The sequence below is a fragment of the Vicugna pacos genome, chromosome 2 (genome assembly GCF_048564905.1).
Source record: "Vicugna pacos chromosome 2, VicPac4, whole genome shotgun sequence".
In the NCBI taxonomy this organism is placed as follows: Eukaryota; Metazoa; Chordata; class Mammalia; order Artiodactyla; family Camelidae; genus Vicugna; species Vicugna pacos.
In genome coordinates this window covers 80574686-80596171 of record NC_132988.1, presented here as the reverse complement: position 1 = coordinate 80596171, position 21486 = coordinate 80574686, and the positions used below count along the sequence as shown (strand labels likewise).

At 40.2% G+C, this 21486-nt stretch overlaps 2 protein-coding genes across 3 annotated transcripts in view; both read left to right on the top strand.

Moving 5' to 3' along the window:
• The window catches only part of C2H4orf36 (chromosome 2 C4orf36 homolog), a 32798-nt gene extending 21570 nt beyond the window's left edge, over positions 1-11228 (top strand). For both annotated transcript variants that reach the window (XM_072942993.1, XM_006198272.4), the window contains exons 7-8: positions 9536-9697; positions 11057-11228. The gene's annotated coding sequence lies outside the window, so the exon portion shown is untranslated. The remainder of the gene's footprint in view (positions 1-9535; positions 9698-11056) is intronic.
• On the top strand, positions 1279-19807 carry SLC10A6 (solute carrier family 10 member 6). Its single transcript, XM_006198184.4, is given in 7 exon segments — positions 1279-1917; positions 12245-12363; positions 13943-14031; positions 16514-16689; positions 17998-18155; positions 19273-19428; positions 19431-19807. Coding segments are annotated over 7 exon segments (1122 nt in total). The 5' UTR covers positions 1279-1540; the 3' UTR covers positions 19478-19807.
• Positions 19808-21486: the final 1679 nt, after the last annotated feature.

Sequence of the window (21486 nt, the reverse complement as noted above, 5' to 3'; positions counted from 1 at the left end):
GTCACTTAGTAGGTGCTCAGAAAATGTTAGTTGTCTCCTTCCTCCGTTCCTCCTCAGCTCAACCACACCTCTGCATCATTCAGCTGGGGACATGTAGCCTTCCAGATACCTAACCCACTTCTCAGTGTCCATTTCTCTGCTTGCCTCTGCGTAAACACAGTACAGAGGGTTCTGGGTTGCCTCCTGACAGGCTCACCAAGGGTAGTGTAAATGTTCACTTGTTCTTAGGTATAAAACAAGAGTTGGGGGCAGCAGGTCCTCATAATGACCTCTGATGGCCTCCAGCAACGTTTCACTTTCAGAACTGCTTTTGGGGGTGGGGGGTTTGCCTGAGGCAGTTCATACTTCCTGCAAATAGTTAGATTTCATTTTGCATATGTATTCAGCTTGTTTTTTATACAGCGAACATGGCCAGAGCATTTTGTCATGGAAAATAATTTGCTAATCCAAAACTAAACAATGCGTAGCTGTTGTCCCTCTTAAGACAGGTGGAGCTTAATAAAGTGTGCCTCGTCCCAACCTTTGTCCCACAAATAAACTTCCTGCTTTCTGTGAGGAGGGGTGTGGCATCTGCTTTTTTGGAGCTTTAGTTTCAGGGAACCATATTTTCCTTGCCTGGTTTTGCCAGCAAAACATGTGTCTGTGTAGTTAAGGCACATAGAGGCGCCCCAGGCCATTGCAGTCAGAGGCTGACCTCAGACTGTCTTCAGACTTCAGACAAGCTTTTCACTGTGTTTCACTGCCGAATTCCCAGACCTCACCACGAGACCCAGGGGTGTGACATCTCAAAGCTGACTCTATTCTCCAAAAGAAAGGGACAGCTTCATTGAATTATTTTGGGTTCAGAAATGAGTTTCCACATGTTTCATGAGACAAATCAAGTGTTTAATATATTACTCTTACAGGTGTTTAATTATTGGCTTTAGACACAAATTCTCATAGAAATAGAAGAAAAAGGTGAGACTAATTTCAAAGCTCTCTTGAAATTATCCCTAGTTCTTCCTGACATTTCCTTACCTGGTGTTCTTTTGCTTTAGTATCTTCACAGGAATGTTTTACTAACACCATGAGGTGTGGCTTTGGCTTAGCTGCCTTTGTTTTTTCCAGAGTTAGCCTTTTCTCTCTGCAAAACATTGTATCCTGGTGCTTTGAAATTCCCATTGAGTTCGGAGAAATTATGTCTTGGCAGCCAACTTGCTTTCCTGGAACACAATGTGTTGCTGACGACACACCAGTTGCTCCACTTGACAGTGGGTTTTCTTGTCTGTTTCACTTGAGTGTTCAGTGGTGAGTAAGAACTGAAGTGGAAAGCCGTACTTACCACAGTTTATTAGATGGTTCATGCCCACGGTAATTACTTTCATAATGCCACTTATGAATAGATGGATCAGATTAGGGTGAATCACCTGGCCAGCCAGCAGCTCCTGGAATGATTCTCCACGCGTGGTTTTGTTGCGTGGCTACAGAATGTGGCAGGATGGAGCTGCCCGGCTATCACGGCAGAGGCTCATTTGTAACGCTGCCTTAAGGAGATAAGGAGATGAGACCAAACTGTTCCAGCAGCTCAGCCTGCCCTGCCAACAGTTCGGAGGAGGAGTTGCCGGTGGGGCTGGAGGCGTATGGAAACCTGGAACTTGTGTTCACAGTGGTGCTGGCCGTGATGATGGGCCTGCTCATGTTCTCCCTGGGATGCTCCGTGGAGATCCGGAAGCTCTGGTTGCACATCAGGAGACCCTGGGGCATTGCTGTGGGACTGCTCTGCCAGTTTGGGCTCATGCCTCTTACAGCCTATCTCCTGGTCGTCAGCTTTTCTCTGAAGCCGGCCCAAGCGATTGCCATCCTCATCATGGGCTGCTGCCCAGGGGGGACCATCTCAAACATTTTCACCTTCTGGGTTGATGGAGATATGGATCTCAGGTGAGTTACACTAGGGGAGCTCAGCTGCCTTCCCGTGGTAGCGCTCTGCCTGGGAGGATAACTGATACTTTTGTGTCCATCTAGGTGGAGATTCCAGTGAGAAACATCTTATAGAGGCTTGTTCAGTCTTGGGAGCACTTTCCTGGCTGAGCTTAAAATTTAATTTGCTGTCATTGTCCTCTGTTTCACTGGCAGCTCCTTTTCTGAGTTGAGGGGTTTGGTTCATTTGCAGCAGTGAAGGCAGGTCTCCTCCTCATCCAATGGCCCTTCCTAGGTGTGAACTCATTGTCACCCACACTGACAGCGTTCACAACAGTCCTGGTTTCACAGTCTCCCAGGATGGAGGTTCAGAATCCCAGAAAGAGAAGGACAGTGGTTGGCAGCCATGTGGTGGTGGGGGTGGTGGGGGGCATAACCAATGAGGCCCTCGAAGCTCTAACCAGCAAGTGCTGCCCGAGGCCCTAGTTTATGAAATCAGTATTTTGGGGAACTGGATAAAGGAGCCTTCGGGGGATGCAATGAATGTCTCCTATTTTAAGTGGCCTATTGAGTTGACTTGGGGAATGACATAAAGACTATGACTAAAATTGTTTCTTGTTGCCTTGCAGATGTTTAACATTCATTACTAGAATCTTGTTTCTTTCACTTAAGCCAGTGACCTTATTCCCAGTTATGGTGTAGATAAATACCCCTGGGAGACTTTAGGCTTTATCATTCATTTACATTTTAATGAGAGTGAATGCTTCAATGGGGGAGAAAGCATTTGAGGAAAGAATAGAGGAGTCACAATTGGAAAAATGAAAGGGCTAAAAACACAGTGGTCTTTCTAGAGTCTTTGCTTACTTATGACCAAACTGTTTCACCTTTTGCCCAGGGAAGGAACTACTTATAAATTTAATTCTTTGTTCGACGTGTATGTCATTTTGGTGAGATTTATTGTACAATGAATGAATGACTCAGAGGTGCTGACTGTGCTGGGAGTTGACATTTGTGACTCAGCTACAGGTATGGGTTTCTAGTTTCCTGCATGCGCTGAATGTGTAGCATATGGAACTTATTTCACCTATAAATTTTAATGGGTTCGTGCCAAGCAGACCAATAATTAATTTTCATGTGGCTATGATTTTAGTTCCCCACTTATCAAAGATTTGAAATGAATGACTTGCATTGCTAATTCAAAAAACCCCACGAATAGGTATTGCTGTTTCAAATTCAGTAAAGTTGATCACTAATGTAATAATTGGGAAATGATAAATATTCTTTACACAAAGTCCATGGAACAGTGATAAATTCCAGGACCTGAAGGCTTTTGGAAAGAAAAGGAAATATGGATATTAAATACCCCAACAGGCATGGGGTCGATGCTTTCATGTATTCTCATTCTCTTCTTTCTTGGCTCTCATAATAACCTTGTAAATGACCTTTTATTATCCTGAACTTTACAGCTGAGAAAAGTTCGACTCAGATTGGCTAAGTAGGTTGCCAAATGCTACAGATGAGTATGGCAGAACGCACATTTAAAGTCACATCTGTTTCTCATCATTTGCAATTTAGGCACTGTCTTCAATGCCATTTATTAACACAACTGGATCTTCTGTTCTGAGTAGGAGCATAAATCTTTAAACAGTGTTCTCCAGCACTTCTGTTTTGGGAAAGAGAACATTTATTATCTTCATCTCTTACTGGCCAACATTATAGTAAAAATAGCAATTAATAGGAAGTCTATAAAAGATTAAGTTCATTTTACTTCTCTTAATATGCTTTTAACTTTGGTCAAATTATTTAACCTATAAACCTCATCTCCTCATTTGTAAAACAGGATTAAAATTACCTATTACCCACAAGACTGTATTTTAAAGGAAGAATATATGTGCAGAATAGCAGGCACATAGTAGGTACCCAATAGATATTAGCTATCGTCCCCTTTCTCTTATAAAATTTTGATTTTGAACCTCAGAAAATAAAAACAAAAACCAAGCAAAAAATTAAATTCTAAGAAATGCAATTTAAAAATGAGGACTAAATATTCGATTTTCAAAAGCTCATAGAGACAAGAGTAATAGATCTTAAATCTCAGTAAAAATTACAAATAGGAGGAAACTGAATATTATTGAGTGAAACAATATCCAAGTTCATTATGTTTTTCTCACTTGATTACCAACAAAAATAACTTTCAAGCAAAGCTCAGTAGATAGTCATTGGTAGGAATTCTGTTTTTCATGCTGGATAAGATCCAGGAGGATTTAGTACAACATCTTCATTTTACAAACGAGGAAATTTAGACTGAGAGCTCTTCAGACGACCCCAAATGTGTTTCATGCCTTAACTCCGTGCTTCATTCAGTTTACTTGTAGTTCTCCGTGTACTCACACAAAGAAAGCATTTTCGGAGTCTGCACGTGTGAACTAGTTCGTGCACTCTGTGTGTCCGACGCTGGCACCAGTCATCCTCCCACCAGTCACCAGGGCTCACCATCCCAGCAGCCCGCGTGCCTCCTGTCAGGCTTCATGTCACCATAGCTGTTGCTTCCTATCTCTCCACTGCCATCACCTCAGCTCAAGCCCCACCATTTCTTTCTTGTCCAGTTGTGGTATCTTCACAGTGTTCTCTCTACCTTCAGTCTTTCCGTTGTGGTTTTGTGGTAGGTGAGTCAGGCAGGCTCTGGGGTCGGGTTGCCTGTCTTTGTATCCTGACTTAGGACCTCTTTTCTGTAACTGCAAATCATAGTACTTCCTTCATGGCACGGGGAAGAGAAAAGGAGCATGTTATACATATACAGCTGCTCAACACCTGCTACATCGAGTAGAAGCTAAGCCGGGTCTAACAGACTTCTGCAGATGTATTTCCCATTAACCCCTTGGGCACAACTGGTCTGTAGTCAAAACAGATGATTAACTGTTCTTTAAACATACCCCACACTTTCTCAACTTGCTTTTGCCCATTGTCCTCACAGTCTGCAAAGACACCTGGCCTGGTCTGTCGCCTCCACTCATCCTTTGTTGTAACTGTTCTGGAAAGCTGTTGGTCCATGTGTATGAAAAGCCTAAAAATCATCCTTCCCTGGACTGAGCACAGCAGATCCTGGCAGGGTCCTCTCACATGTTTGGGGGCTGGCTAAGTGTAGACTGGGCTTGGATGGCCTCACTGGGGACAACTGGGGCCTCCTCCACGTGGGCTCTCATTCTCTGGCAGGCTAGCCTAGACCTAATTGGCTGGGTTCTGAAAAAGAGGAAGCCTACGAGGTCTGTTGAGCCCTGAGCCTGAAACCGGCTCATTGTTACTTCCACCACATTCTACTGGCCGATGCAAATTGCAAAGCCAGCAAATTACAAGGACTGGAGAAGTCGATTCTGCCTCTTGATGGGATGAGCTGCAAGGTCACAGTGCAGATGTCATAGAAAAGAGAAAATATCTGGAGACATTTTTGCAATTACTGTGCTAACAATGGACAGAACTCTTGTTTTGGACAGTAGGACATGAAAACATGTGGCAGTACAGTGTCGTTGTTAAGTGCACCACTCTGAAGACACTAAGTAGATCTGTCACTTACCAACTGGGTCATCTCAGCAGGTTATGTAAATGTGTTAGTTTCCTCCCCTCTAAAACAGGGAGAAGCATTAGCTACCTCACGGGTTGTTGCAAGGATTGAATGAGCTAATAATAATACGTATACAATGCTTAGAGTGTTACCTGGCACAGCATGCTATGTGAGTTATTATTACTATATGGAGCAGGCAAAGGAGCCCTGTGTCAGAGGTCTGTTTTAGTCTCTGCTCAAGGAGCTGTGTGCCTTTGAGCAAGTTACCTCTCTGGACCTCAGTTTCCTCATTTGTAAAATCAGTAGATGAGACTCTTGAGGTCCTTTTTTCTATTATGGTGCAATATATACATAACATAGCATTTCCCATTTTCCTGTTTCTAAGTGTATGGTTCAGTGGCATTAAGTACATTCACATTGTTGTGCGGTCATCACCACCCTCCATCTCTAGAACGTTTTCATCTTCCTAAATTGAAACTCCATCCATTAAACAATAATTGCTCCTTCCCTCCAGGCCCTGGCAACCGCCATCCTATTTTCTGTCTGTGAATTTGACTACTCTAGATATCTCATATTAGTGAAATCATGATAAAACACTTGTCCTTTTGTGTCTGGTGTATTTCGCTTGGCGTAGTGACTTCAAAGTGCATCTGTGTTGTAGCATGTGTCAGAATTTCCTTTCTTTTTAAGGCTGAATAATAATCCATTGCATGTATATAACACACTTTGTTTATCCATTCTTCAGTTGATGGACATTTGGGTTGCTTCCCCCTTTTGGCTATTGTGAATCATGCTGCTGTGATTGGGTATGCTGCTAGGAACTGTTGGAGTCCCTGCTTTCAATTGTTTTGGGTGTAAACCACAAGTGGATCTGAAGTTCTTTTATGCTTTAAGTATTTTGTGACACTAGGAAAATAAAATAAAATTATGAAGTCTAGGTATGTGCCTCTCCCTCCCCAGTTTTTAGTGTTTCTCCTGAAACTATTCGACAGAGATGCCTCTCCTTGCTGTCCCCAGAGCACTAAATATACAGTGTTTTCCTGTCTATCGGAGGGGCCTCGCCCACTAGGTCTCTGAGCTCCTCCATGGCTTGTTCGTCTTTGTGTGCTCAGTACCAGCCTGATGGTGGCAGGCACTTGATAGACGTGAGTGAATGACTGAAGGAAAGTTTCTGATTGCCTGTGTGTGTTACAAAAACTCTTGAAGTGCTGTCAGTTTATTGGTACAACTCAGGACAGCTCCCACTGTCTTTAGTTTGATAATGTTTGGTGCACGAGGTCTTTTCCTCCCTAAGTATGCGTTTGTGTCTTCAGTGGCAGAGAAAGAATTCTGACCACTAGTGGTGGTGGAGCCTAAGGGGTTCAGTGGCCAGTTTTGAGTTTTGGACTTTAAAAAAGCTCTTGGTTCTTCAGCAGAGACCCTGGAAATAGGACTTGAGATTTTTCAGGTCCGTCTAACAGGGCCTGGTGAACTGACCATCTTGAGAGACAGAACTTAGATTGAATCCATGTGACTTAGGGTACATTTTTTTTTAAACTTTGTTTTATTGAGTAATAGTCATTTTACAATTAGGATACAATAATTCTATGTACCTTAGTTTTCTTGTCTATAAAATGGAAAGAATACCTACACGTAGGATTATTGTATAGACAAAAAGAGAAAATGTATGTAGTGAGGTCTGATACTTAGCAGGTCGTGCTCAGTAAATGCTGGTTATTCTTGAGAAGCAGCAGACAGGAATAACATTTACATTTGAGGATGAGAAACCTGGCCTTGAACTCTTCTCTAGGGCCAGATCTGTTGATCTGATCTTATAGCTTACTCCATGTCCATCTGACTAGCTAGATTTTTTTTTGAGTTAAAAAAATTTTTTTTAATTGAAGTTGATTTACAATGTTGTTTCAGGTATACAGCAAAGTGATTCAGTTATACATATATATATGTATATTTTTTCAGATTCTTTTTCATTATATGTTATAAGAAATTGAATATAGTTGCCTGTGCTATACAGTAGGTCCTTGTTGTTTATGTTTTATATATAGTAATATATGTCTATTAATTCCAAACCCCTAATTTATCCCTCCCCGCCCTCTCCCCTTTGGTAACCATAGTTTGTTGTCTATGTCAGTGAGTCTGTTTTTCGTTTATAAAATAATTTGTATCCTATTTTTTTTAGATTCCATATATAAGTGATATCACATGTTATTTGTCTTTCTCCATCTGACTTACTTCACTGAATATAATTTCTAGGTCTATCCATGTTGCTGCAAATGGCATGATTTCATTCTTTTTTATGGCTGAGTAATATTCCATTGTATGGAATGAATATATACATATATATATATATATATATACACCACATCTTCTTTATCTAGTCATCTGTCAGTGGACATTTAGGTTGCTTCTCTGTCTTGGCTATTGTAAATAGTGCTGCTGTGAACATTGGGGTGCATGTGTCTTTTTGAATTATAGTTTTCTCTGGCTATATGCCCAGGAGTGGGATTGCTGGATCATATGGTAAGTCTATTTTTAGTTTTTTAAGGGACCTCCATACTGTTTTCTATAGTAGCTGCACCAGTTTTCATTCCTACCAATAGTGTAGGAGGGTTCTTTTTTCTCCACACCCTCTCCAGCATTTATTATTTGTAGACTTTTTAATGATGGCCATTCTGATTGGTATGAGGTGATACCTCATTGTAATTTCAACTTACGTTTCTCTAATAATTACAATATTGAGCATCTTATCATGTGATTGTTGGCCATCTGGCTGTCTTCTTTGGAGAGATGTCTGTTTAGGTCTTCTGATTGGGTTGCTTGTTTTCTTTTGATATTAAGCTGTATGAGCTGTTTGTATATTTTGGAAATTAGCCCCTTGTCAGTCATGTCATTTGCAAATATTTTCTCCCTTCTGTACATTGTCTTTTCATTTTGTTTATGGTTTCCTTTGCTGTGCAAAAGCTTTTGCATTTAACTATGTCCCATTTGTTTATTTTTGTTTTTATTTCCATTACTCTAGAAGCTGGTTTGAAGAAAATATTGCTGAAATTTTGTTAAAATGTTCTGCCTATGTTTTCCTCTAGTTTTATAGTATCTGTTCTTACAATTAGGTCTTTAACCTGTTTTGAGTTTATTTTTTGTATGGTGTTAGAGAATGCTCTAATTTTACTCTTTTACACGTAGCTGTCCAGTTTTCCCTACACCACTTATTGAAGAGACTTTCTTTTCTCCATTGTATATTCTTGCCTTTTTTTTCATAGATTAATTTACTGTAAGTGTGTGGGTTTATTTCTGGACTTTCTTTTCTGTCCCATTGATCTCTGTGTCTGTTCTTGTGCAGTACCTAGCTAGGTAATTTTTAATTTTTTTCCAGTGAGGAAGCTAGTGTGTACTTTCATAGTTTTGAGTGTCAGAGTTCCTGAGTTTACTGGTTACAAACCAAAACAGTATTTGATAATTTAAACTCCAGTTGCAAAATGGCATACTTATTGATGCTACATTTTACTGTAATGCATATATATGTGATTTCCATGTTTTAAAGGAGGTTCAGGATTTACCTGTTTGTCGAGACTTGCTGAATCTGTCTCATTATTCTCTGTAATAGTTGGGGCTGGGATGTCATTCTTCTTAGTGCAAGTGGAATCTTGTTATATTGAGGTCAGATTTTGCCAACAATTTTCCTGCATGTGAGCAGCCGAGAGATCCAGCTAGCCACATCCTCTGTTTATGCTACATTGGAATTTCATGGCAGTAAAACAAAAGGTGTGACTTTCCAGTGCACGCACACATTCACTGTGTGCTTTTCCAGCTTTGTTGGTATTTATAATAGTTGGCGAAGCACCAGGGTCATCTGTCCCCATCCTTGACCATTGCTGTGAACATTACAGGCTTGAACAGTTGTATAAAGAATGGAAGTAGTAACCTATGTAATCAAAGATATAGACTCAGTCTGAAATAAACCTCACACTTTGCTTCCTGCTGTCATGGATCTTAGCTTTCTGCTGTTTGAGCCAAAGCCATACAGGAGGGAAATGCTGTTCATGAAGTTCAAGGTGAATGTGACGTCATACGAATTCCTTTCAGGATGTGGTGATGCGAGGAGCCAGGAACGTAGCACTGCCACAGACTAGGGGTTTGGAAAAGCTTCCCAGACACACTCTTCGTGGATACAGAGGTTAGAGAGCTGTGGCGAGCTGCTTTTCTTCCTTTATCTGCTCCCTAGTTAGGAAGAAGACTTTGCTCAAAGTAAGCATTCTTAATAGGACAAAATAATTTTAAATTTTTATGGAAAAAATCTATACAGGAAGTGCTCAGAATAGTTTGAAAAGAAAAACTTATGTGGAAGTATCTGCTCTGTCATATACAGAAACACTATGAAAACACTGTAATTAAAGTAGTCTGGTATTTGCTTAGGGAAAAAGAACATTTTGAATACACTTGAACATTTAATACATAATGAAGTTGGCACTTCAGTCTAGTGGAAAATCGTTTATTTGGGAAATTTAACACACTTGCCTCTCTATATAGAAGACAATAGATTAGTTTCATACCTTATACAATATAAAATATAAATTTTAGATGAGTTAAAAATATAAATACAGAATATAAACCAATTAAAAAGTAAAAAGTGGGGGCAATATTTGAATAACCTCAGGAGAGGGGGAAGTCTTTAATAAGACAAGAAACTCAGAAGCCAGGAAACAAATGGACAGATTCGACTGTCTCAGTGTTAATTATTTATTATGGCAAAAGTCATAAGCATAGTAAAAATACAAAGTAAGCCTGGTAGAAATATTTATGTTATATCTGATGACATCTATTTTAAATTTAAAAGAGCTCCTACAAACAGAGAAAAGAAAAATCAGACAAGCAAAGCTGTTTAGAGGGGACACCCATGAAGCTAATAAACATGAGAGAAAGCACCTCGTAGACAGGTGTCTAACCAAAGAGGGAGATGCGTTTTCCAGTGTTCTCATGAGAAGTAAAAGGATTGATCACCTCCAGTGTGAGCAGGATTGTGAAGTGCAATGAGCTTTTTAGAAGTGAATCTGGCAGTCTTTATTAAAATAAAAAACACAGACTTTTGACATAGTGATTCAAATTTGGCATATCTGCTCTACGGAAAGAAAAGAGTTATTTCAAGTGAAATATGTACAAGAATGTTTATTATAGCAGTGTTCATAATAGAAGAAAAAGCAATTTTTCATCATTAATGAAGTGATTGAAGATATTATGGCATGTTTATGTTGTACTTTGCAGTTCTTTAAAAAGTGCATTTAAGTTATACGTATTGTTCTGAAAATATGTCTATGATATTAAGTGGAGAAAAAAACCAAAAGCATCCAAGCTGCAGAGTAGGTTGTAATGTGTGATTGTTTTAAAAAGAAAAAAAAAAACAACCAAAGAATAAACCTCTATTCACTAAAACAGGACTGCTTAAATGAAAAAAAAGGGGAGGGATATATACAAATACTTATGAATTACCTAAGTCTGGTTTTGGGAAAGGGGCACCAATCAGCTAAATATTTGACAGCACATCTTTGGGATAGATTCCCAGATGTGGAATTGCAGGGTCAAAGGGTAAATGCATGTTTAATTTTGCAGATATTGCCGAACTCCCTCCATGGGGTGTGCTGTTTTGCATTTTCACCAGCAGTGACTGAGAGTGCAGGAGTGTTTTTAATATTGGAGTATAATGTTTGCTGCCTTGCCGAGAGTATAAACATTCTTCTGAGAGAAAATGTCACAGTAATCGCAGATAGATTATTTTATAGGCAGGGTAAGTAGATGGAAACATTGGTGATTCATATCATGAGGGGATGATGGGTGACTTGCAAGCCTGATAAAGTACTGGAGGACGCTTGCTGTCTCAGGTCTCAGCCCTGCGAAGGGTCTCCTTCCTGTCCTCTGTGGGCTGGGAGGTTGCGAGCCTCTCAGTCTCTCGGCCATTTGTGCTGTGGTCACAGAGTGGGCATATCCTGTGTGCAAGGCAGTCTGGTGTGAGAACTTAAAGAATGAATATTAAACAGTTCCCAGACTCTCGGGGCCTAGTGCTGCAGTGAGTAAACTCTTGCTTCATCGCGGGTTGTGCTGTATGATGGCCCCTTCGCCTCACCTCATCAGTAGAGCAGCATAAACCATGTCAGTAAGCAGCCTGTACGCACTTAAACAGATTGTGTACCTGTGTAACCTGTGCAAGTTAAATTATTTTGTTGACCTGAAGGATATCTCATTTCCATTTACCTTATTTCCCCTAATTTAAATGATTCATTCTGTCGCTGGTTTTATGGCCCAGATGGGGACAAAATCCTTTAAAGACAGAGTAGATTACTGGTTGTCAGGGCTGAAGAAGGGAATGGGGAGGGTCTGCCAATGGGGTGGAGCTTCTTTTTTCAGGGGATGAAAATATTCTGGAAACAGAATAGGATGGTATATTCACATATACTAAAGACACTTTAAAATGGTGAATTTTATGGTCTGTGAATTTTATGTCAATAAAGAAGAACTGTATAAGGAAAGAAAATGAATCCTTACAGTGACTAGCAGAACGTTTAGGACAAGTAAATGCTCATCAAATATGATTTAACTGATGGATGGCAAGAACTGCTGGAATCTTTTTCTAGACCACAGATACAGCCATCATGTGTTGAATAATAAGACAGGAGGGAGTTTCAGGTAACTTCACTCTGCGTAATCTCTAGGATCTTGTGCCCAGGAGTTGTTTTCAATAAGGACTAAATTCTTCATTTCAAATTCTCCCTCTTAAGTGTATCACTTTAATTCTACTTTCAGCATCAGTATGACAACCTGTTCCACAGTGGCTGCCCTGGGAATGATGCCACTCTGCCTTTATCTCTACACATTGTCCTGGAATCTTGAGGAGAGTCTCACCATTCCATATCAGAACATAGGTCTGTATTGGGCTTGTGAAATGAAATAGTAGCAGTAATGTGATAGTAATAATAACAGCTATTGTTTTTTATGTCTCCTACTTTATATAGGGTTTTTAAAATTATTATCTAATTTAATTTTCCAAATAACCCTAGGGTAGAGATTCTGTTACCACTTCCATTTCCTATAGTTTCAGGATTAGGGAGGTTAAATAACTCTACCAAGGTCGTGCAGCTTGGTAAGTGCAGAACTGAAATTCTGACTCAGCAATCTGACTGATTCAAAAAGAGTCCAAGCTTTTTTTGAAAATAAAGCCAGAAAACTTACTTATTAAAAAGAAAAAAAGACAAAGACAAACCAACCCTTACATAATTCACTAGAAAGCGATTATACTCATTGACTCACAGGTTACCTGGGTCACGGTGGCTCTAATGAGACCTTAATTCCCCCGACTCCACCTTTAAATTGCTTGTGAGCCTTGACTTCTTTACTAATCAACATAAATGATTCCTGTTGACTGTGGAAGAGTATGCACACGTCACAGTTGCACCCACGTATCTTCCAGTATCTCCTTAAACTCTGCCCTATTTCTAGAGATCTCTGTGGACTTACTAGGCTTGGAAGAAAGACTCGGTGAGATGATACACCCATGCTCGTTTGATCAGAGCCTGTGGAGAGGTAGTAGGCACTGTTACTCCTCAAATTCTACTGTGCCAGTCCGGAGTCTTAAGTTATCACTTGGGGGACTTACAACCCACAGCCCATAGTTCAAAACCATGAATGGAGCCATGTCCTGAAGCTCATTATATCTGTAAAAAATTTGAAGTCTTCATTTAGAAATAGTGACTTTACGTGCAATTTTTTTCTGACCACTAAATTATTTAATATACTGTTTTGATGATATAGTCTAAAGGGCACTTGTAAACAGTTAAATCTCAAAATGTTATGGGCAACTCATACAACTTTGGAGCCAGTATTGCAAGTGGCCAGTTTCGGAAAGTGGTCCTGGAAATTGTCAGTGTGTGAATCTGACTGGCAAGTAGACCTCTGCTCTGTTGAGCCTGCCTTCAGTGTCTTTACTGTGTTAGTTAAAAGGCACATTTCCCCACCTGCCTTTGGGTTACCCGGCTACACTTGGAAATACGAGAACTTGCTCTGGTTTTTTGTAACGAATGCTATTTTTGTCCTGTAATAGACATTCTTTCCCTTGTGAAGCAAATCACCCACTGGCTTCCATAGAGAAATAATAGCTATTGCTGTAGAGGGGTGACCCCATACATAGCAACCAAAGAATTTCATAGACATAAAGGGGCCTCCTGTTTTCTGATGTTTATGTTCTTGGTTGTCTCTGAAATTCCATGTGACCGTCAGAGGGATCTTAGAGAAATGGTAGACCATGTATGGTGACATTCAGTGGTATCGTAGACCCTTCAACATCTGTCTTCCAAAGATTAAGAATAATTTTCTTTTGGAGGAAGATGCAGAAATAAAATGCAGCTTTAATTAAAAGTTTTGTCTAGTTGAAATAGACATAAATTGTTGGGGACTGGGCAGTTAGGATGAGAGGGGTCCTGTCTGACAGATTTTTCTTCTCTGCAGGAATTACCCTTGTGTGCCTGACCATTCCTGTGGCCTTCGGTGCCTATGTGAATTACAGGTGGCCAGAACAATCCAAACTTATTCTTAAGGTAAGCAAGATGGAACTTAAGGTAACTCCATGGGCCAGTTAGCACATTTCAGACTCAGAAACTTGACAAATAGACGCTGGCAATGACTAGAACAAAGGGGCCAGTCAAATACAGCCCCACACCCAGCAATTTTCCTTACATGTCCTGCATTTTTGGATCCAACCGCAATATATCCTCCACTTCTAAGCCTTGCTTTGTCACCCCTGTGGAACCATACACTGAGGCTTATGACACCCTGCAAAGTGTGGAACTCCTGCTTGAGGGACAGAAAAGCTGAGGCCTACATGTGGCCAGCGAGAGCCCATTCATTCACTAGGCCCCACACAGGCGCTCTCAAGGGAAGGCTGTTCAAGTGTGCCGGAAACGGAGCCCAGTGGATGGAAGTACAGCTGGCTTCACAGAGCAGCAGGAGGAGAGGCAGTCTTTTGGAAGCATTCCTAGGAGAGTTGTGCACATGAGCAAGGGCTGCTGACATGAGTAACTGTCAAAATGAAATCATCCAGAACGCACTGACCCTAAAATGAAGGGAACTGGAACCTTCCTCCTCCTCTTAACTTTCCGGGGTTGTCCCTTGTCTGCTGGAGAAACAAGCAAATGTCCTCAGTAAATGGCTTTTAAAATTAATCTAGCTAGAGAGGAGGCCTTCTCAGCAGTGCTATCAATCTCTTGGAGTGTCTTCCATTTATGTATTGCTTTAGAAGATACACGTGTTTATTCTGTGCTGCTTTCGTGAAGATTTAAAAAATGTTTTAGTTATTTTTTTACATTTATAAAATAGGAAACATTTGGAGCTAATTGGAGGTTCAGCTAAGAAATTTCAGTTCATTTTAGTCTGGGGTTTATGGTTTGGTTGAGTTTAAGCTCTTGACGTTTGGCTCTACCTGACGGAACACTCATTCCATTTGCTGCACGAATGGATGTTGCTTCCCCAGTTTGGCACAAGACTGAACAACTCTCGCTATTCCTCCAATGAGATGAAGAACAAGAGAAGAGGGGTTGACAAGTAGACAGATGAGCTGGGCACAGAGAGCTGGAGTAAGGATTAAATGGTGTACATTTGGATTGCACGTAGTGACTTTACTGTCATTTCAGTAGGAGGAAGTTTCAACGTGTGGTTATAATTTTGTTTATAAAACAAGAGGAGAGAGCTTCATCACGGGAACTTCTTACTTTTCAAGTACTCTATCTTGGATTTCTTAAAAGGGCATCAACAAAAAAATGATTATTTTGGTATTTCTAGATCCTCTATTTGTCTTTCAGTGTCAATGGAGAAACCAGATAAATTTTCTGTATGTCTGTAAAGAGCAAATTAAAAACCCTTTGGCAATTCCATAGGAGTTGTGGGAGAAAATATTTAATAATATATATAACAGATAAATATTCTAGAGCACCTTAGTTAAAACTAGGATAATTTAATCATTATTTTGGGATGTCTTCATTCTCTATTCCTAGTCCTCTTTTGGTTTTAGATCTGATTCATTTTCTGAACAAGTTGCTTTTGGTAAATTTTAAACTTTTAAATCCTTTTCTTGGTAGAAAGTTGGAGTAGGATTTTTACAATCAGAGGCCTTTGTGTGTTCCAGCATCTTCCCGTTAGGCAGAGGCCCAGTCTGTCCTCAGATTGAGCAATAAAAACAACCGCCAGAACACATCTGTGGTCCATTGAGTTGTTTTTATTTTGTTTTGGTTGCCCATGACCATCTTCCTCTATGCCCTGAATCATTTCAAATCAAGGGTGATGCTGTAACTGGGTGTATAGTTTGCTGCCGCATGGTGTGAATGGGAGCTTGCCAAGATCCTGATTTTCCCAAATATTCTGTATTTTGCTTCCTTGCTATTTGGCTTAAAACCCAGACCTTTGAGGGGAAAAATCATTGATTTTGTTTGTTTGTTTCTTGTTGTTTCTGTTTGTTCTGTTAAAAGTAAGGTACCTGTCAGTACTCCTCACATTACGCTACATCTGTCTAATGAAGAGTGGGCACATTTCATTTGGAGGAGACAAGGGCAAGGATCAAAGCGGTTAGAAGTTGTTGGTGGTTGAAGGGGTGGTGGGAAGAGAGTGGCGGATGGTCAGGCAGGGGAGATCTCAGACAAGAGGCTACCAGGGCAGGGTCTGAGAGGCTGTATGTAGAAGTGTTGGATGCTTGTTATCAGATTTCAGTTATTTCACAAATTTGTCCTGTCTGTGAAAAACTCTACTGCCCAGTCCTTCTGGCACAATCCTCCACTTGAAAGGAAACCATACTGATCATAAAATAAGAAGGCTTAGATTTGTGTTGAGCTTCATCAGATTCTAGCTCAGCCACGTCACTTGACCGCTTTGGACCTGAGGATTTTTCTGTGTAAAATGAGATTGGGTCCGTTGGTCTCTAAGTCCTCTCTTTGTTCTAAAACTTCTAGGTTCCAAGCCTTTTTGAGCAGTGATGGACTTTGCAAAAAGACGATGATGTTTACATGAACCTATTTTATTAATTCGCCTTAGGTTGGGGCCATTGTTGGCGGAGTCCTCCTCTTGGTGGTTGCTGTTGCTGGTGTGGTGCTGGCGAAAGGATCATGGAATTCAGACATCATTCTTCTGACCATCAGTTTCGTCTTTCCTTTGATTGGCCATATCATGGGCTTTCTGCTGGCACTTCTTACCCACCAATCTTGGCAGAGGTACAGTTAAATTATCTATCAGCTTTTACAAGGAGGACAAGTTAAACACACTGCCATTGGCAGGCTTTGCTGCCTGGCTGTGTCTGGAAGCATGAAGAGTTTTGGCTTACAAGGTGGATGGAACAGGAAAACTCATCATAAAGAGAGTGGAAAGAGCACAGTAATTCTTTATGTAAAGGAAAACCAAGGACAAACTGACGGGAAACTGTAATTTGTGAAACTGGAATATTAACACCACTTGTAATCTGGACATGCTTCTCTTATTTTAATAGTTAAATAGGAGGGCGAGGTGGTTTCACTAAGTAGAGATCACTATAGGGCATGAGCACGGTGCAAGAGATGAAGCAGGAATTTATCTTAAATATTATCATGACAAGTTGGGGCATATGTTATATAAATACCGTGAAATGTTAAAAATGATGACACTCTGTGTTGCTGTGCCCGTAGATGCGGTGAGTATTACCATACAGGGTTGGAGGGAACATAGATTGGCACAAACCTCTGAAAGGCAATTTAGTCATATCAGTCGCCTTGTATTACTCCCTCCTGCATTTTCTTCAAGTGAGGTTTTCCCCCCTTCCTCTCCCTCTTTCTCTGTACCTTTCCCTTCCTTCTTTCTTTTTTCTTTCTTTTTTGCAAAGAAATGAATAAAACGTAGAAAAATAGTAGAAAAATTTTATTACTAAAACCTTCATTGATTGATGATTACTAAATCATTTTAGACATTTGGTTTTCACTTGGGTTTTTTATGTTTCTTTTCAAGCATTGTTTAGTTTATACTATTTCACATCTCTGACTCAACTGTACATTCTCATCTCCTCCAGTCCTCCACTCCACGTGGGCAGGCTGGCCTACAGCATTTCCAATGCTTACTGAACAGGCCACGCTCATACCTGTCCCTGGAACTTTAATTTCAGTAATTTTCCCACATTCAGTGCCTCTTCCCCTCTTCCATCCTCTAATGCCACTCTTCCTCTGAAGCCTTCTCTAACCATCTGCGCCACTTTTCTGAATTTCTTCAGTCTCCCTGACTCTCGATCATACTTTGTCTTGTGTTGTTTCTGAGCCTTTCCTACGTGTGTATCTTGTCTTTTCACCCAGATTCCCAGGGCATGGTTTGTAGGCCCCTATTTGGAGGTGTCTCTCCAGAGACTATGCACAGAGTAGGCACTCAGCAAATAATTACTGAATGAGTAAACACTGTTAGTGGCCTAAGCTCATAGCTTACATTTATCACTATACATAAGAGAATACTTAAGAATAGTCCTTATTGCTAGTATGTAACTTGAACATTTTTTCCATTGGTAGGTGCCGGACCATTTCCTTGGAAACCGGAGCTCAGAACATTCAGATGTGCATCACCATGCTCCAGTTATCTTTCACTGCCGAGCAGTTGGTCCAGATGCTTAACTTCCCATTGGCCTATGGGCTCTTCCAGCTGTTGGATGGATTTCTCATTGTTGCAGGTGGGTAGAGCCCCCATTGGGTAGATTTGACTGAAAATTATTGACCCAACTTACCAGCTCTTTTTTCAGCCTGAATATGCATGTGCTGCCCTTGTGATACATTTTCAGTCTGACATTTCTGGGGAAGATAAAGGGCATGAACAAGATCCTTTGCCACAAGTGAAGTTTCATAGGAAAATATAAAAAAAGTAAAAATGAGCTTATAATTAATTATAAACAAATATGCTTTACAAAAACTAATGCTATCAGAATTTTCCATGAACATTTATCTCAAAAGTGACATTTTTTATGTTTTATTAAGAGCTTTGAAGTCTTCCAAATGTTATTTCACAGTACTGTGACTAAAAATTGTGCTGAGTGGCTATGAAATACTTTTCATCTATGAAATATAATATATACACAGAAATTTAAAGTGTATATATACGTTTATATGCTTACCTATCTCTACAGCCAAAAATACATCATTTTGGAGTCATTCATTATGTAAGTTCACAGAAGGTAAATTTAAAAAATACAGACTGATAGATATGTACACACACACGTATATATTTTAATCTCAGCTGTTGTAAATTCTTACTGTTGTCGTAGAACGGGTTCTGAGTCAGGCTCAAGGATTACTGATGTACTGATTATATACTGATTGCTGATAGAACAGTCGTCAGTATAAGGGACACTTGGGGTTTAATGCTCCCATGGGATAAATCCTAGCAGAATAAAACTCCTGGTCTTGGATCCAAGCTTTACTTTCTTCTCATGGTGAGACTGATGGAAGGAACATGCTGGGCTTGTTCCCACCTGTTCCCCAGCACCAGGAGAGCACTGCCCACAGAGTGCTGACTGCCTGACCATGTGACTGGATGGGTGAGCCGTCAGCGACCTGATCCATGGCTCAGTCCCAAAAGGTCTGTTCCAGACAGGAATAGCCCTCCTGATGCACTGAATTAGTTGGCTCTGGAGTTTTGTCTTTTCCCTTTATTTTCACCCTTCTTTTTCTTGTGTGTTTATACACACAAGATCCAAAGCAAACCAACACCCAAAGTATTGACAAGTACACAATGTCACCAGATTATAATCTTCACCAAAGTGGTTTTTAATACTGCTGTGTTTTAACACCTAGTGTATAAGATGTACAAGAGGAGACTGAAGAACAAACACAGGAAAAAGCACCCGCACTGTGCAGAAGCCTGCTGTAAGAAGAAACCCAAAGAGACCAGTGCTTTCTTGGAGGTGATTGAAGAAGCCGCTCTCACTCCTGGGCCGTCGGGGCCCGTGGATCTCACGGGGCTCTCGAGCCAACTGGCCGCATCTCACGTGCCAAGTAGGGGCTTGCTGGCTTGACGGGTCCCTGTCCTCCTCAGCGGGCAGCAAAGACAGTGCAGAGCTGATGAGGGAATCTCGTTGTCAGGGCTGATGGGAATGTTTGAGTGTCAGATGTTAACACATTTATATTTTTGTGTGCATTGTGAACTGTCATAGGATCCCTTTTTGAAAATCTGTTCTGCCTATTTCAGGTTGTTCCTTTGCGGGTTTACACAACAGAGCTACCAGCTGCTGTGTGTGTTCTATCTTCCCACACAGTGAAGAGTGACCCCCCACTGTTACGTGAAGTCATCCTCAAGTTGAGAATTTTAATGTCACAAGAGTTAGGACTCTGTATAGAGGGGATGTCACCTCATACCGCAGGGCAAGGACAGAGTCTGGACCCACCTGACTTCTTGACTTTGGGCAAGTCCTTTGTGGCATTGGGGAGGAAGCATACAGCTCTTATTAAAAATGGGGTCTTTTTGCAAATGATTGTTATTTTTTAGAGCTTGAAAATCTTTTTGGATTATAGATGAAATATATGCCTAGAGGGAATTTAATGGACATTTAAGGTTAGTATTTTTACTCCATAGAGAGAGGCACACATATATTCTTTTAACATATATTTATATGTTATGTCATTTTAAAAACATGGAGATCACTCCATATAAACTTATGTAAGTCACTTAATGACATATTATGGAGCATCTTTATGTGCCAGTCTTTGTTGAACTACCTCATTCTTTAGAACAGTGGCTCCATAGAAATATTCCAGTGAATGGAAGGACTGTAATTTATTTAACTGTTCCTTATTCACAGACATTTAAATAGCTTTCAACTTACTGGTATCACAGTGCTGCTACAAACACTTGTGCCTTCATGGAGGCATTTCTGTGGGATCACTTCCTAGGCTTGAATTGCCAGGTTGACTGCACATCGCAATGCTGGGCAGAGAGCTCTCTGGCACCGTTGTATAAAGTGCCTGGGAGCGCCTGGTTTCCCATAGTCGCACCAGTCTTAAGAATGATCATTCTACTTTATGAAAATATCTCGTCTAAAGTTGCATTGTTAAAATTATGAGTGAAGTAGAGTATTTTTCATGATCGCTTACCTGTTTGTTCTTTGCCTGCTTTTCTATTTTTTATTTCCTTTTTGATGGATAAATTTTAACATATTAACATATTATAGATCATGACCCTTTATCCTGTTTTGTCAGTATTTTACCTAGTGTTTTGTCTTTTGTTTTTGTGTATCTTTTGCTGTATAGAAGTTTTATATTTTTACATATTCAGCTTTATTAGTCTTTTAAAAACTGTTTTGCCCTCAGTGTTGGTCAAATGTTAGACTATTTATATTTTTGTATGGATTGTGAATTGTAAAAGGATCCCTTTTTGAGAATGCATTTGGCCCCTTTTCAGGGAGTTCTTTTTGGAGCTCTGCATACATGCTTATTAGCTGCTGTGTATACTGTCTGGCAGTAGGTAAGACCCATCCTCTTTCTCTGTTCTTACAGTATTAAAATCCCATATATTTTTGTTACTTTTATGTATTAAATATGTACATGTTTATTCCATTTTGAATTTTTTTCCCTGTGTTAAGAATCTAGGTAGGACAGAAAGAGCCCCCTTAGGTGTCACAAGTATATTTATGTGGAAAAGAAGTAAACACATGTGTGCCATGATTGTTAATTCTCAGCTGCTGCAGTGAACAGAGTCAGGAGAGTTGTAGGTTTAGAGATCCTCAGTTCTAAAATGAGCTTTTAAAGAATCCTCAAAATAGGAATTTCTAAATTATTTCTCTATATAGGCACCTAACACGAAATGGTAAATTCCAATGCACCATTCTGAAAGCATTAGCTGCATGGTCAGTATTTGCCAGTCAGGACAAGTCTGGAGACAGGTCTACCAAAAGCTATCCTTTAAGACAGAAACAACACAAATCAATGTAAGGGTTTCAAAGGAGTCACATCAGAAGACTGCCATCTCCAGAGATGGTTTGTTAACATGTTACTAGAACCAGAAATGGTCAA